Source organism: Penicillium hispanicum (assembly GCF_028827665.1).
Source record: "Penicillium hispanicum strain IBT 35686 chromosome Unknown utg000001l_segment0_segment0, whole genome shotgun sequence".
Taxonomy (NCBI): domain Eukaryota; kingdom Fungi; phylum Ascomycota; class Eurotiomycetes; order Eurotiales; family Aspergillaceae; genus Penicillium; species Penicillium hispanicum.
Window position 1 is genome coordinate 1295643 of NW_026623193.1, and position 15725 is coordinate 1311367.

Here is a 15725-nt window from a genome sequence, read left to right on the forward strand (position 1 = left end):
ATATCACTCCGGAGTATAGCCGCCCGCACTGACCTCAGATGTTACATCGCCTCATCAGCCATTTCTGCTGGATTTCTTCCCATCAACTTGCCCCGCCAATCGCCTCCATGGCGACCAAGGAACCTACCGGCTCTCTGCCCTTAGGAGGGTTAGTGATGACAGTTGAGTATCTCGCATGGGAGACTCGCATGGACTTGATCTCTCCTGGACTGGCAGGCTGACGTATCACAGCCGATCCCCTCGGCAAGGAGGGTTGCCAATAGGATGTGGAGCAGTCCCAGGGTACCGAACACTCCAGGCACGCGACCTCATTTGGGCCAAGACGGGGTACTGGCTGCATGCAGGCCGCTCTTGCGATCGGGAGGCCGTCCGTGTTGCACACCGCGAGCTGACGTGTTTTGGGGACTGGTCCTGCAAGGGGAGTGTCTGTGATTTGAACACTTGAACCATGAGTACCACACCCTAACTACTGCTGCAGGTCCCCGAGATTAATGACGACTGATTCTCAGCGTAAATGTCGTGCTGGCCGACGGCCATGTTGTATGAATCCCGATATCTCTCGACGCCGTTCGAATCCCGTGCTCTGTTGATCGCCATTTTCCCCGCAGATTCGTCCGGCGCTAAACCCCGATGGAGACCTGATATATCGCCAAGCATCAAGCGAAGCCGACTGCCTGCCGAGGGAGGGCCGCATGATGGCATCACGACGCCCACCCCGGCTCTTTCCCTGCGAACCAGGTCTCTCGCCGAGGTGGGAGGTGCATGGCGCCGGACCTCGAGCCCACTTGGTCTTCATTTTCTCAACCAGCCCACGCTCACCACGCTCACTTTCTCCGCATCTTTATTTTGCAACCTCCGGTGTGCTCAGTCACCTGCAAATCCCGGCAGCCAAAGGCTAAATACGCTACGCTCACTCGCCAGCGCCACTGCCTGTCGATCCTGCATAGGCCGCTGCTTGTTCCATGCGACTGGCGATATGCATGTTGTTCCTTGACCGCGATTCGTCTTCGCTCTCGGAGTTAGCCTAGGATCCAGCTGAACCATCCCTCCGGTCTCCATTGGCTTTCTGCTCTCCTTGTCCTCAATTCCCCCTGCCCAATCCTAATCTTGCTGCACGCCCCCCCCCCCTCACGTCCGCCTCACCCTTCGTTACCATATCGCCGAGCGGTCCCATGCGATCTTGTACTCGGGCACTGACGGTGGATCAGCCGACGCTCGCGCTCGGAGGTTTCTACTACACATGCAAGTCTGCTGGTCATGGTAGTCACTGTTCTCCATCACACTAAACCGCTTCGACCGTCACCCTGGAGGGGAGGACTCTGGTATGTGGGCCGGGGACGGGGCCTATGGTCTCTACCCCCTCTCAAATTGGTCTGGGCTCAATATAAAAATGTCCCTGGCATTCCAGTAAACACAACGCCGATCTTTCCTGCTCCGCCATACCGAGCGGCCCTGCAGCTTACTTTCTTGGAGCTCGATTGTTATCTTATTTTTCCTCTTGTCTCTCCTCTTCGACACATAAATAATCCGGTTGATCGTTGTGATCCCGTCCAATCCTTTCCGACAAACTATCGCCGCCATGCAGCTGTATCGCCTTGGTTTAGTAGTGGCTTCTCTCGCTGCCTCTGTGGGAGCAGCGTCGACTTTCACGCCTGCTCGGCCTCCCTCTTTGCCTCTAGCTGTCAAGTCGCCGTACTTGAGTACCTGGCAGGACGCGGGGAGTGACGGTGGAAATGGCGGATACCTGGCTGGCCAATGGCCCACCTTCTGGCAGTAGGTTCTTCTGGCGATGTTCTTGTCGAGAACAGTGGCTAATTTTGTTTCCATGTGAGCAGGAACCAAGTCACTGGGTGGTGCGGTCTGATTCGAGTCGATGGCAAAGCTTATACTTGGATGGGCTTGCCTGGATCGACGACTGTCAACCAGACGGCATTTGAGTACACCTCAAGTAAAAGCATTTTCACTATGAATGTTGGTGGCTTGGTGGAGATGAATATCACGTTCTTGTCCCCAATTACGCCCGATGATTTCAAACGTCAATCACTCGTCTTCACCTATTTGGATGTTGAAGTGTCTTCTTTGGATGGCGGTGAGCATGACGTGCAAGTCTACGCCGATATCTCAGCCGGTGAGTACCGCGTCTTCTTTCCCTCCAGCATAAGTAATCCAGAAAATTGACTTGGCGCAGAATGGGTGTCGGGAGATCGCAACGCCATTGCACAGTGGGATTATGGTACTAGCGAAGGGATTGCATACCACAAAGTGTACCGACAGACTCAACTGGCATTCTCCGAAATCAACCAGCAAGCCGAGTGGGGCTACTGGTACTGGTCCACCGATGATAGTTCCAGCGTGACCTACCAATCGGGTGAGGATACTGTCGTCCGCAGCCAGTTCTCCAGCAACGGTACGCTGGCTAACACCGCGGATACCAACTATCGGGCTATCTCCTCCGACTGGCCAGTGTTCGGATTTGCATCCAATCTGGGCAAAGTGAGCTCGTCTCCCGTCAGCACGCTCTTCTCGCTCGGTTTGACCCAGGATGAGGCCGTTCAGTATGAGGGTTCTGGATCGTACAGCCCCGTGCAGTCACTGTGGAAGAGCTACTTCGATACTGACTTGGCTGCGGTCACTTTCTTCCACAAGGACTACAGCGAGTCCAGCTCCCTTTCTAGCTCATTTGACAGCAAGGTGTCGAGTGACGCTTCGGCTCTCGGAGGTGATAATTATGTCACGCTTACTTCCCTGTCGGCCCGACAGGTATTTGGTGCTACTCAACTGTGCGGCACGGAGAAGACCACATACCTGTTCCTGAAGGAGATCTCATCCGATGGAAACATGAACACCGTCGATGTTACATTCCCGGCTTACCCCTTTTTCCTGTACGCCAACCCCGAGTACCTCAAGCTCGTGCTTGATCCGTTGTATGACAACCAAGAATCGGGCAAGTACCCCAACACATATGCTATGCATGATATTGGATCGAGCTACCCCAACGCTACCGGTCACAATGACGGCAAAGACGAGGAGATGCCTTTGGAGGAATGTGGCAACATGATCATCATGACCTTGGCGTATGCCCAGAAGGCCAACAACGTCGACTACTTGACTCAGCGCTACAACCTCCTCAAGCAATGGACTGGATATCTGGTGGAGGAGGCTCTGTACCCAGCTAACCAGATTTCTACTGACGATTTTGCTGGTTCTCTCGCGTGAGTAACAACTGGTTATCGGTTTATTGTTCAATGACTAACCAGCATAATTAGCAATCAAACCAACCTGGCTCTGAAGGGCATGGTCGGCATCCAGGCCATGGCTGTCATTGCGAATCAGACTGGACACACTGCCGATGCTGCCAACTATTCCAGCATTGCCAAGGATTACATCGCCAAGTGGCAGGTTCTCGCTATCAACAATGACACGAACCCACCACATACCATGCTAAACTACAACAATGCCAGCAGCCACGGTACGTTTTCTTCCCCCGGTCGAATTCCAGTTGACTGATTGTATTCAGGTCTGCTCTACAATCTCTACGCTGATGCTCAGCTCGGCCTCAACCTGGTGCCGCAGTCTGTTTATGACATCCAGAGTGCCTTCTACCCAACTGTCGAAAACAAGTACGGTGTTCCTCTTGACACACGCCACGCCTACACCAAGTGTACGTTCATCAATAGTTCGCCTTGCAGTTTATCAGTCGACTAACATGACAATAGCTGATTGGCAATCTTTTTCTGCCGCCATTGCCTCGGTGCAAACCCGCGACATGTTCTTCAAGGATATCGCAACGTGGATTAATGAGACCCCAACCAACCAGCCCCTGACTGACCTTTACGACACCGTTTCAGGAGAGTAAGTTTCTATCCAACCGGTCATTCCATTCCAAAGCGCATGGCTAACCTGTTTCAGCTACCCTGTGAACACCTTCATCGCTCGTCCTGTGATCGGCGGCTCCTTCGCCCCGCTCCTCGTCACCGGATGATCAAGGCCGCGACTTTCGCTTCTTGTGCATTTATTCTTACATACCATTTTTATCTACCTAGTGCCCAGCCACCCGACCGACATTTTTCCATCGGACGTTTGTGGTCTCGGCGACGCGCTGGACGTCATCCGCTCGCTTCTGAAGGCTCGAGAGCATGTACCTATTTTTGCATTCTTGATACCCTTTCCATCCATAGCACCGCATTGGCAAGGATCCACGGTTACTTGTTCGTTGTGCGATTGTGTTGGGCCATTCCCGGGATTCCCTCGTTTGGCCCTGGGGCTCTTGTGCATACCTACTCGATTGGAGTTTGTCCTGAATGAACGCCTTTACGCTCTGTCTCGTTCACCAGTAGTCTTAACCCGTTTGCTCAGATCGGATCGACAACAGAGCGTGGCAGGTGGCGTGAAGTCAGGATCTTCGGGGTCCGACTCGGGGAGGTCAAGAGCCTCTTCTCCCCTTGAGGCTTTGAGTAAATATTCGACTGTACGTGGGAAACATTCCGAGTCGATTCAGCGTATATGTCTGCTGTGCTGGAGGTATTTATAGGCTTGTCTCGTGTAGAGACATCATCCAAAAGGTTGGTGGGTAGAGAGGTGCCGAAGAAGGGGTGGCTGAGCGACCCGTTCAGGGCGCCATTTTTTATGTTAGATCAGGGCTCTGCGAGATGAGGTCTGTGTATGGTGTCTGGTAGGGGAACAACCGGGCTCTTAACCTGTTATTATTACTGGAAGGATGTGTTTTTTTTTTTTTTTTCGACTGTTGAGATTGTTTTATCGTCGAAGTTGTATAGGGGACGACCACATCATTCGCAGTAATCTGTGTAGCGAGGAATCCTATCAAGGCATTTTATCCGTAGACATTGCTTCAAGTCAGCAAATAAATAGACAATCCATCTCCGAGCGCCTTATGAGATGACTAGAATATGGATCCTTACGGGAAACTTATGGTGAAAGTAATCGATCAGCGTGTATTATGCTACCAGGCACATAAATCCAAGCAGAAACATCCGCAGCCCGGAAAATCCAACAGAAGTCATAAGTCCCAATCGTCATCATCATGAACAATTCACATCATAAGCCAGATCGCTATCGTACAACCATAACCCTCCCTACGCACGCTGGGACCCAATCGTCTTGGAGCCATCCAGATCCGAGTCCACGCGGGGGTCGAGCTTGTTTGCGGCATCGCTCTTGTGCGGGCCAGCCGTTTTCTTGCTGGCGTAGCTGCTGCCGGCGCCGGCCTCCTGCGCCTGCTCGAAGGTCTTGGTCGTCGTGGGCGCGCCGTCGCCGCTGCCGCTGAGGTGCATGACGCCCGCGCCGCCGAGGCTGCTCTTGTTCACGTCCCGGGCGAAGCGGCCCTCGTTCGCCTTGCTTAGGTCGCTGTCGACGCGCGGGTCGGCTTGGTTGGTCACGTTGCTTTTGTGCGGGCCGGCGGTGGAGGAGGCTGGGCCTGTGGCGGGCGAGGACGTGGATGCGTGCTGCGAGATGCCACCGGTGCTGCCACGGGCAGCGGAAGCGCCGCTGCGGTCACTGTCGACGCGAGGGTCGGCAGCGTTGGCGACGTTGCTGTCGTGGGGACCGTAGTTGGAGGAGCGCGTGGAGTCGTAGGCGTTGACGCCGTAGGTGTTGCCCGTGGAGCCATAAGCAGCGCGGCCGTCGCGGTCACTGTCGACACGCGGGTCGGCTGTATTGGCGATGTTGCTGTTGTGAGGGCCGCGGTTCGAGGAGAGACCGGAGTTGTAGGCGTTGGCGCCGTGGGTGTTGGAGCCGTAGGTGCTGCCAGTAGTGTTGTAAGAGGAACGGTCGCTGTTAACTCGGGGGTCAGCAGCGTTGGCAACGTTGCTATCATGAGGACCGTAGTTGGACGAGCGGTTCGAGTCGTAGGTACCGCCAGTCAAACCAGTGGTGCCCGTGGTAGTGTGGTGAGCACGGCTGTGGTCGCTGTCCACGCGTGGGTCGGCAGTGTTGGCGACATTGCTATCATGAGGGCCGTAGTTGGTCGACCGGCTGGAGTCATAGGTGTTTCCGGTCAAGCCAGTAGTGCCGGTAGTGGCAGTGGGGTGAGTCTGGTGGCGCGAAGCACGGCTGCGGTCGCTATCAACTCGGGGATCAGCGGCGTTGGCAACGTTGCTACCGTGAGGACCGTAGTTGGACGAGCGGTTCGAGTCGTAAGTGTTGCCAGCCAAGCCAGTGGTGCCCGTCGTAGTATGGTGAGCACGGCTGTGGTCACTGTCGACACGGGGGTCAGCAGCGTTGGCAACGTTGCTATCGTGAGGACCGTAGTTGGATGAACGGTTCGAGTCGTAGGTACCGCCAGTCAAACCAGTGGTGCCCGTGGTAGTGTGGTCGCTGTCCACGCGTGGGTCGGCAGTGTTGGCGACATTGCTGTCATGAGGGCCGTAGTTGGAAGACTTGCTGGAGTCGTAGGTGTTGCCAGTGGCATGCGAGGAAGAGTGGCCACCGTTATGGGAGAGAGTGTCCTTGACCTTGTGAATGATGTTCGACATGATGACGTTGATGGGTGATGGGTTTGAGATCGAGTGGGAGAGTTGGATGCAGCAGAGCTTGTAAGAGTGAAAAGTGCGATTGTTTGCAATGGATGAATTGATATTGAGCAACTGGCCGGCGCATGGCAGCGACTATATAGTTAGTTCATCGGGCAAGACAATGACGACACCTTCCTCCCGGCAGATGACGTTGCCCCGCGAATTCAGGGATGCAATCGATGGCATCAGCAAATCGATCTGGTTGATTCCGCAATGGGAGCTTGTCGTTAGCTTGGAGATGGTGTGGGGAATGGAGATGGATCAGGGCAAATGCCGTGATGACATCGGGTGTCGTCATACTAGCGCCACCAAGGATACGGAGATCCCTATCAGCCTTATGCACGACACGAAATAGCATCCGATCTCAACGTGCGATACGTTCGTATGGCCGACTGCAGGCTACGCGAAAATTGCCAGGCGAGTATGACGATTGGGGCATGGGCGAGGTAGCGCAATTACTGCGATGCGATGTACCGTTCTTGCTGCGTCAACCGTGTGTTCGACCGGACAGCAACGTTCCAAGGGTCCAGGCAGCTCAAGTCCGATCGGCGATCATTCATCTAACGGAAACAAAGGGTCCACAATGATAGCATTGGCAACCCCGGATGATGACCAGCTGTAGCCCTGGTTTGTGCTGGTGCGACCGCTATTCCAAGATTCCAAGGTGATCGGGTCGGATTAGCTCATAGTATAGCTTCACCCGCCGTCGTCCAATCACTGGCACACGCCACCGCGAGATGTTCGTCAATCCTGACGTCGAATCTGAACCTGATTCCTTCTATCACACCATTGATCGGCCGCTTGGCGTCTCTTTTGAGCACCGCCACCGTCTTTCACCTGCATGGCCATCCAGACCTCGAAGCCCTATGGCAGCCACTTTTTGATAGGGAAATTCCTACAGAAATAGGCACCATATCTCGCGAGACGGCTCATGATAACAGTAGTGATACCGACAAGCTCCCTCTGACGGAAAAGGGGGACCTAGTGGAGAATGTATCAAGAGAATGATATGTATGTACATTCAAAGGCCCGGCATGCAAGTGGCGGGGTTATTTAGTCTGTATGGCAAGATCGGGACTGATATGTAGATACACCCCAAAAAGGTGAATGCTGGCGAATGCTAGGAAGCATCCCCTTTGTCTATGCTGACGCTTTTGTCCAATCAATACCCAATGGCTCACGATAGCGCTTCCCGAGCGCAGCGTTTATACGGAGCTCTCGTCCCAGTCATCGAACGAGCGGATCAAGTCTAGCAGTCGAGCCACGTCAGCGAAGGCTCTTGATGTTAAAAAAGGGAAGAGAGTGGAAATTCACCGTAGTAAAGCATCATTGCCTCCAGATGCACATCAAGTCGGATGCGCTCGTCAACGGTGTGGATGTTGAACGAGCCGCCCGCGCGCGAAGGGCTCCAGCGGTATATATTCTCCGACAGAGACCAGTAGAACCGCGTGTCGGTGTTTCCGGTCATGATGTCACCGGTCACGACGACGGTCGGCGACGAGGCGGACTTGGATTGGGACTGGGACTTGGCGAGGGGGTTGGGGTGCGACTCGAAGACGCTTCGTGCGACGCCGGAGAAGCGTGCCCAGACCTTCGAGGAGAGCGGGTCGGTGGGTGAGATTGGGGCCGGGACCAGGGGCTTGCTCAGTGGCGAGAGCGTGAGGGTGCGATCCCCTGGGCCTTCGCGAGAGTCGGCCACGTCAGGGAATGCGACATGCAGAGTGATGTTGTGGCTCTCGGCGATCGGGCGGATGAGACGCACGGCGCGCTCGCGCAGCTGCTCGGGGGTCTGGTGCAGGGCGACGCGGTAGTTCACCACCGCAGAGATCTTCTCCGGCAGAGCGTTCGTCTTGACACCGCCGTTGAACAGATCGGCGGCCTGGGAGGTCTGCAGCGTGTAGCGGACAGCCGCACCACGGGATTGCGCGACGGCCTCGCCCAGCGCCGCCGCATCACCCGCCTCCAGCTTATCGGCTAGCCACGACTCGACGTGCTCCGGGGAGTAGCGAGCCTGGCACGCAAGCATTCCGTAGGAGGGATGCGAGGGATCCAACCAAGCCGAGAAAAGCTCCTGCCGCTCCAGCTGATAGATAATCTCAGACATGATCCCGATACCTGTGTGTGCCGGCGGGATGGAGCTGTGTCCACCAGGCACCGCCAGTTCCATCACAAGGTCCAGACTACCCTTCTCGCCGACGCCCGGCAGAGCGTACACGATTTCCTCCGCGGCGTCAGACTCGCCGCCCAGGCTCTGGAGACCCATGCCGCCTTCGTCCAGAATGAACTCGAAGCTGTCTTTGCCATACTTCTTCTCGAGAGCCGGGGCGATCGAGCCCGCGCCTAGGAATCCGTGCGACTCTTCGTCGAATCCGAATGCCAACACAACGCTGCGCTGCGGACGCCAGTCTTGCGAAAGAAGATCTTCCAGTGCGGACATCAGGCCGATCAGCACGTTCTTACAGTCGCTGGCGCCACGACCCCAGATCCACTCGCCGTCGAAGACACCAGCGAAGGGCGGATGTGTCCAGTCCGCCGGGTCATCGATCGGGACAACATCCTGGTGTGCCATGAAGAGCAATGGCTTGCGGGTGGTATCGACGCCGCGGAAGGTGAAAACGAGGCCGAGTCGGTTGATGTGATCGATCTCGGCACGGGCGTGGCTGGGTGGTCATGGATTAGCTCTCGACATCATTCCGTGTCTGTATTTATCTCTTTGACACCTCAACACCTACACCAATGGGAAAAGCTCTTTCAACAGGTCCTGGAACTGTACCACCGGCTCGAATGCCTCATCGTAGGGATCTGTCATGTAATCACCAACGGTGGTGGGCACCTGCACTGCCCGTGAAAGTCGAGTGGCCTGGCGAGCGCGGAAGGCCTCGTCCTTGAGGAAGGTCAGGGATGAGTGTAACCCGTCATTGGGTGCCGCCACCTTCGGTGCCTGGGGGCAGGTCTCGCGTCCGGACGACTTCACGGCGGCATGGCGGGACGCACCTCCGTCGGGGAAGAGCTGCTGCTGCGCGGGGATGTTCAGGGCGAGGGCAGACGGCAGCGAGGCCAGTCCGAGGAGGGCGAGAGCTTTCATGGTGCAATTGCTGCAGGGGTCACCATACAAACTTGGGTTGAATAGTGCAGAATCGCCCGCATCGCGAGGTCGGCGAGGTTTAAAGCACCTCCGAATGGCGCCATGGCGCCATCTTATCTTCCCCTCACGCGCGGCGGGCGCCGCCGCCGCTGCTGATTTCCCTCAAGCGGCAGGTCGTTGCGTTTGCCGACGACGGTCGGCAATGGGTGCCGCTGGGTGGAGATGTTGAGATATGGCTTGGGAGATATGGTTGTGATGGGCTGGAATATGTGCTCTGCATGTCCCTGCGGGCTGCGTTGGCGTCGACAGCGACATCAACATGGACATCAGCATGTCTGGCGAGAAGCCGAGCGAGCATATATAGCCGGTTCACTAGTTCACGGGGCAGTGGAACCAAGGGACGAGGCTAAGCAACCGCGTGGAACGAGGAAACGAGAATCGCAACCTGATCTGCCATGAAAGCAGGAAGAACGGAGTGGCAGAAGTGACTCGGGTGGTTGCAATGTCCGCCTTTTCCCACCAAGTTCGCTCGCGGAATCCTCTTTCACTCGACACCCGTCGAACTCCGACTTCACTTCTATTCAAGGCATGCACTCCACTAACCACCCAACCTAAATAGCTCGACTTGTCTCCGCCACTCAGCACTCTAAACACCACGAAAGGGGTCCTGTTGTTCGGCTGCTAAGGAAAACGCAGCGATTGAAGGGGCCTCAAAAATGCAGCGAGGCCCCCATCGTTCTCCACACGCCCTCGGTTCCTTTTGACAAGAAGAATCGCAGAATCGGGAATTCCACCGACCCAACCCAACTGTGGCAATCCACTCGCCGACGGCGTCTCCGCGGCCGCGGGTCTGTCGCAAAAGAAAGGGGAAAGAGAGACACAAGGAAATTCCGGGGAACGACGATCGAGTCGATCGATGGGTCGCTAGGCCACCGAGCCAATGAAGCGTTTCAGGCCCTTCCAACAGTACCTCACAATGACATCGCCTGCGTTTGCCGTTTGAGGCGGATTGATATGCGGACATGCTGGTTGGAGGTGATATGGGGCGGCGGGTTCCTGGATCCAAGCGGTTGCTTCTTAGCCTCGCAGGGTCTGGGGGCCGAACCAACTGTGGAACAATCATATCAGAGCCTTCTACGTGAAACTGTTTCCCCTCTGACCCTGCGCTGATTCCCTCATATTTCTTGTTTCTTCTTATTCTCATCCCCGTCGCATTGTTCGCTGGTGCCCTCGTTCATCTTCGCATTCCGTATCCGCGACGCCTTTCATTACCTCTGTATACTCCTACTCTCTCCAGCAGAGGCGCCCTTCTTTGTGGCCTATACCTGCCGTATATTTCCCCCTCTCCTTCAGCTGAAGACCCTTCCGCGGCAACGATGCGCCCCCAGCAGCTACTCACAACTCTCATCCTGGCCCTGCCGTTAGTAGCAGCCGACTCGGAGCGTGACAGGCTCGGCTGCTACGCCACCGTGCCGGATCTGACTTCCCTCAGCGTGTACACTTTCCAGTCGACAGGCTACTGCATCGACAAGTGCTCCCAAGATGCCTACCGGTACGCCGCTCTGACGGGCAACAAGTGTGGCTGCTCCAACTCTGCGCCCGCGGAGTCGGCCAAGCTCAGCGAAACCAAGTGCAACACTGAATGCGCTGGCTTCCCTGAGGATAAGTGTACGTTGCATAATCCCATTGTTGTGCCGTGTCATAGGCGCACAAGCATAGCTACACCGAACCAGATAAGCTAATACATCCTGCACAGGCGGCGGCGATGACGCTTACACCGTCCTGACCACCGGTGAATACTCCGCCGTGGACGGCAGTGTCAGCGATGACAGCAGCAGCAGCAAGGGCGACGAAAAGTCCACCACGACTGGCACCGCGACCGGCGGCGGCGCCGTTGTCGTGACCAACGTTAACCCCAGCGCCATTCCCACAGCCATCCTCACCGCTGCCAGCGGCTCCGCGGCCACCAAGACCAGTTCCAGTAGCGTCGCCGGCAAGACCGCTGGGTCCTCCAGCGCCGCCACCGGAGTGACCTCCACCGTTTCGCCGTCCACGACCGCCAACGCCGCCGACGTGCTGCGCGCAGGCCCCGTTGCTGGCGCTCTGGTTGCCGGCCTCGGCTTGCTGCTGCTGTAAAGCGGTACTGCCATTGCGAGGGCTTGTCACTGGACTGAACTGCATTGTACGACATCTCAGTATGCTGTATGCTCCTGTATAGGTATATGCGAGACATGAGATGCCCGTTCGCGTTCTCCGGAGCGAACGGGGATGGGTTTAATTGGTGGTACACGAGCCCGCGGGCGGGTTGACGGGGGTTATCCGTTTGATGTGGATTTGGCGGTTACATACATTGCATACGTTCATTTCGAGGTTCCTGGTGGACCTTGTACTTATCACCTACTTTATAAAGAAAAGACATAGCGCACCAAATGGACTTTGGTATCCTCAGGGCAAGAACATGTACACGACGCGAGATGTACAGGAGAAATGTATACGCGAGGAAGCACATTGAGAAATTCTCAATCGTCGAAAACAAAACAGACTTGATTAGCTGCAAGCGCGGCTGGGTATCAATATGTAGAGAAGCCATCCCGAAAGAAGCACCGTAACATTGCCAAAAGAACCAGATGTCCACACCGAAGAGCCAGACTACAGCCAAAAAGATAACCGGAACCCCAGCGCCGTGTCCATCAATTCCAATTGTGCGCGCGAAACACAAACGCCCGCCAAAGAGTAAGGTGTCATTAGCATAACCCCGATAGAGGTGACGTGCCTAGCCGGTGACACTATCAAAATGCTTAGGAAGATCTCTCCCTTCCCTATGGGCAACATGTTAGCCATACCGTAGCCAGAGATATCGAAACATCAACAGTTCTTACCTGAGAAACATGCGCTTCAAATTGCGCGCCCGATCCTTGAGTTTGACTTGGAGATTGGGTCGGTGCCGGAACTTGGGACCTCCGTTCTCTCGGGGACAGAGGGCGTCCGCGCTTTCGATTTTGGCCCACGCCGGGCCCCATCGCTCGATGAGGTGGATGAGGCGCTCGTCTTCTTCGGCAGTCCACCGCAGACGCCCAACATGGAGGCGCACACCAGGGGGCGATCCATGAGGTGGGATAGCGTTCTGGATTGCCCAGGCAGTCTGGGGGGTCGGGGCAGTAAGAGGTAGAGTTCTTGCGGCTGGGGCTGGCTCTGAAGCCGGAAGAGGCGCAGGATTCGGGAGGGGGGCAGTGGTGATGGGAGCTCGGCGGGTCTCATGCGCGGCGGCCTGGCTCGAAGTCACCACTTGGCTTGACGGTCGAATCTGACTAGCAGCCAGGGTCTGCCGGAGTTGGTCTTCAGCATCTTCGCTGGCGGCTGTGCGCTGGCGGACGCGACGCTCCTCTCGTGCCGCCCGTGCTTTTAATCGCTCCTTAGAATCATCCCCAGCACGCTCGTCTCGATCGAATGCATCATCGCTAGATTCGCTGTGAGAAACGGAGCGTGGGCGCTTTCGGGAGCCTACGAGCTTGGTCTGATCCCGTTGCCTTTGGGTTTCCTGAGAGTCCACATCGGAGTTTATAGGAGAGACTCTCCGGGCATCGTTCTGGCGGTCCAAGATGTGTCGACGATGTGCCTGGTCCTTCTGTAGGGCACCTTGACTAGACGGTGCGGCCTGATTGCGGGATTTGCCGGGAGAATCGAAGAAGAGACCGCGGTGGCTAACCTGATTGATCCTGGCTGAGCCGGGAGGGCTTGTTGATTCTTCAACGGAACCACGAAGATCCAATTCCTCCTGTGGTTGCAAGGTTGCATCGTCTGCGAAATCAGCGTAGCTCGCGTTGTTATGCTGAGGAGATTCAGGGACTTCCTCGCGGTTGCCACTTGGATTGGAGTTTGAAGGATCGTTCAGCTGCGGAACGGCAGCATTATGCTCACCAGCAGTTCCATCGGCTGGCTGTGACTCCAGGGCAGAGAGGTCCTGTTGCTGACGGCTCCCAAGACGTTGCCCGACGCGGAGCATTGATTCTTGGGCCAGATAGCGGCTTGGATTGAAAGTTAGTGATCGCACAGAATATATTGCTCGAGATTAAACATACTGTTTGAGTGACTTCCGTCGTGGGGATCCTTGAGCTAATGGCGGCTTCTTGTTGCTCACTGGAGTTCGTTGTTCAACAGACCTTGCTGGAGTTCCGCTGGGACCGGGGACGGAGATCCCAGATTCCCTAGAGGGTTCAGGTGTTGCACTAATGTGTTCTCTACTAGCGCTCTGGTCCTCTCGAGTCTGTGGTGGCTGGGATAGAGGTTCTCTGGACTGAGGGGTCGTCGACGATCGTCGTTCTGGGGTGGATAGCGAGTCTGGATCATCGCGAAGTCTGATTTGTCTCACAATCGCAGCTTGGATATCGTCAAAGTCGGGCTGTATTTGCAGGTCCCGCTTGATTTCCTTCTCCCTGACGTGGACGAAGCGGGCGGTGCGTACAAGAACGCGTGTCCACGGATATGCAGCGGCCAGAGCTTTAGCATTGTGGAGGCCGTCCTCATCGACTAAGCCCGCCTCCAGCTCCGCAAACCGGTCGGTGACAGCATCCTGAAAGCGATCCGGGAGATGACCGTTCTCATCTTCAAAGGTACCTGCTAGCTTGAACCCCCGCAGAGATCCGGGGTCTAATTCTTCATCGTCTAGTGCAAGGTCGTGGTAGAAGACACCTCTCAAGATGGAAGCTGGGTCAAAGCCTTCTTCATTCGCGCGTCGGCTGAGCTCCATGATGAAAAACTGGGTGCGGATCTCGAGCGCGAGCTCAAACGTCGCGGCTTCAGCTGCACTTGCTCCGGCCGATGTAGACCGAGAGCTGTCCGCCATGCGATCCATGAAAGGGGCTGGAAATTGGGTTTCGAGATTCCGAATGATTTGGTTTGAAGACTCCGAACCGGCTGTAGCCAGAAGTAGTTCCAGAGCGAGCCGAGCACAATTGGCACTGTGCAGTACGGGCAATGGACTCCACGGCCGATCGCTGTGTTTCGACGATATGGTGGGAACAAGACGTTGGATTTGGTCAACATCAATAAACGTCTGGGGGCCGAACTGTTTCATCCGGTCGACTAGCTTCTTGGTGTGAGACTTGAGCCGCTTCTTCTCGGTGTTCTTTGGGTCTTTCAAGCGCTTTGCAGCATCGAGAATGCTCTTGGAGTCTGCCGAGCCAGAGACGAGAATCTTCAAGAAGCCAGCAGCAGCCTGCTGTAGATCTGGAAGCTCATCCACCACCGAGAGGGCGTTGAGCTCCCCATCTTCAGACTCATCCTCAGAGTCTTGGTTGAAGACTGTTGTGCCGGAGAGCTTGCTGTGTCCTTCCTGAGTTTCAGGGGACTCAAGGACCACAGCTGTCTCATCTTTTGAAGTGGCTCGATCCACTTTGGTGGGCGATTCTTCAGCCACAATGCCCAGTCCTAAAAAGGTCAGGATTGTTCGCCATTCAAGAACAAGGGAAATAAATGAGAGCTGTCGATACGGCAAAGGCAAAGAACAAAAGGATATGGGAGAGACCGCATGCTGCATTCAAGGAAATCAAGTACACATGTATGTGCAGGGGAGCGAAACAAGCTTATAGATGGCGAGATGCGATCGGAAGATCGATTTCAGGCCTCAGGTGATGAGGAACGGAATAAGACTCACGATCATCTTTAGATCCACCTTTACCCGTTTGTCCATTTGCACTCTTCGCAGCAAAGGCATTCGAACTTTGATAGCGGGGAGTTTCTACCTGAGCCTGGCTCCTGGTCACTCGGCGGGGTGGCGGAGTTGATCCCGCCGCGCGCGCCATGGGGGGCGGTGAATGTGTGGCCGCGTTCGGAGTCCACCTGCACGCGCAGATTTATATCGACTTTGGGTCGTTAGAGTGCCCCTCGAGGTCAAATAACAATAAAGACTAATGTGAATATTGAATTGAGATACCCCAGATGCCCTTCGATGAGCGTGGACGCGTTCAGGGGCTGGGAATTGATGGTTTTAGGGACGCGCTGTGGGAGGAGGGTTGTTAGGCTAGCCTAGCCTAACTGGAGCGGAGCTACTAATGTTCCGGCCCACGCTAGTCCATTTATGGCCAGGAGAATAACACTGTCTGCTTACCAAA

General features: G+C 55.7%; 5 protein-coding genes across 5 annotated transcripts; 2 read left to right on the forward strand and 3 right to left on the reverse strand.

The window, feature by feature from the left end:
- Positions 1–1579: 1579 nt before the first annotated feature.
- Positions 1580–3982, forward strand: gta1 (glutaminase GtaA; the record flags this gene model as incomplete). Its single annotated transcript, XM_056939719.1, has 7 exons — positions 1580–1773; positions 1836–2128; positions 2189–3212; positions 3267–3469; positions 3518–3661; positions 3717–3852; positions 3910–3982. The coding sequence occupies 7 exons, from the start codon at positions 1580–1582 to the stop codon at positions 3980–3982; spliced, it is 2067 nt and encodes a 688-aa protein (XP_056803999.1).
- Positions 3983–5093: 1111 nt separating this feature from the next.
- N7459_000535 (uncharacterized protein) lies at positions 5094–6491 on the reverse strand (the record flags this gene model as incomplete). Its single annotated transcript, XM_056939720.1, has 1 exon — positions 5094–6491. The coding sequence occupies one exon, from the start codon at positions 6489–6491 to the stop codon at positions 5094–5096; it is 1398 nt and encodes a 465-aa protein (XP_056804000.1).
- A 1324-nt stretch (positions 6492–7815) lies between these two features.
- On the reverse strand, positions 7816–9615 carry cps1 (Gly-Xaa carboxypeptidase; the record flags this gene model as incomplete). Its single annotated transcript, XM_056939721.1, has 2 exons — positions 7816–9190; positions 9263–9615. The coding sequence occupies 2 exons, from the start codon at positions 9613–9615 to the stop codon at positions 7816–7818; spliced, it is 1728 nt and encodes a 575-aa protein (XP_056804001.1).
- Positions 9616–10991: 1376 nt separating this feature from the next.
- N7459_000537 (WSC domain-containing protein) lies at positions 10992–11751 on the forward strand (the record flags this gene model as incomplete). The annotated part of the gene is made up of 2 exons (XM_056939722.1): positions 10992–11283; positions 11372–11751. 2 exons carry the CDS (start codon positions 10992–10994, stop codon positions 11749–11751), a joined length of 672 nt encoding a protein of 223 aa, XP_056804002.1.
- Positions 11752–12388: 637 nt separating this feature from the next.
- Positions 12389–15416, reverse strand: N7459_000538 (SANT/Myb-like DNA-binding domain-containing protein; the record flags this gene model as incomplete). Its single annotated transcript, XM_056939723.1, has 4 exons — positions 12389–12434; positions 12495–13640; positions 13695–15042; positions 15269–15416. The coding sequence occupies 4 exons, from the start codon at positions 15414–15416 to the stop codon at positions 12389–12391; spliced, it is 2688 nt and encodes an 895-aa protein (XP_056804003.1).
- Positions 15417–15725: the final 309 nt, after the last annotated feature.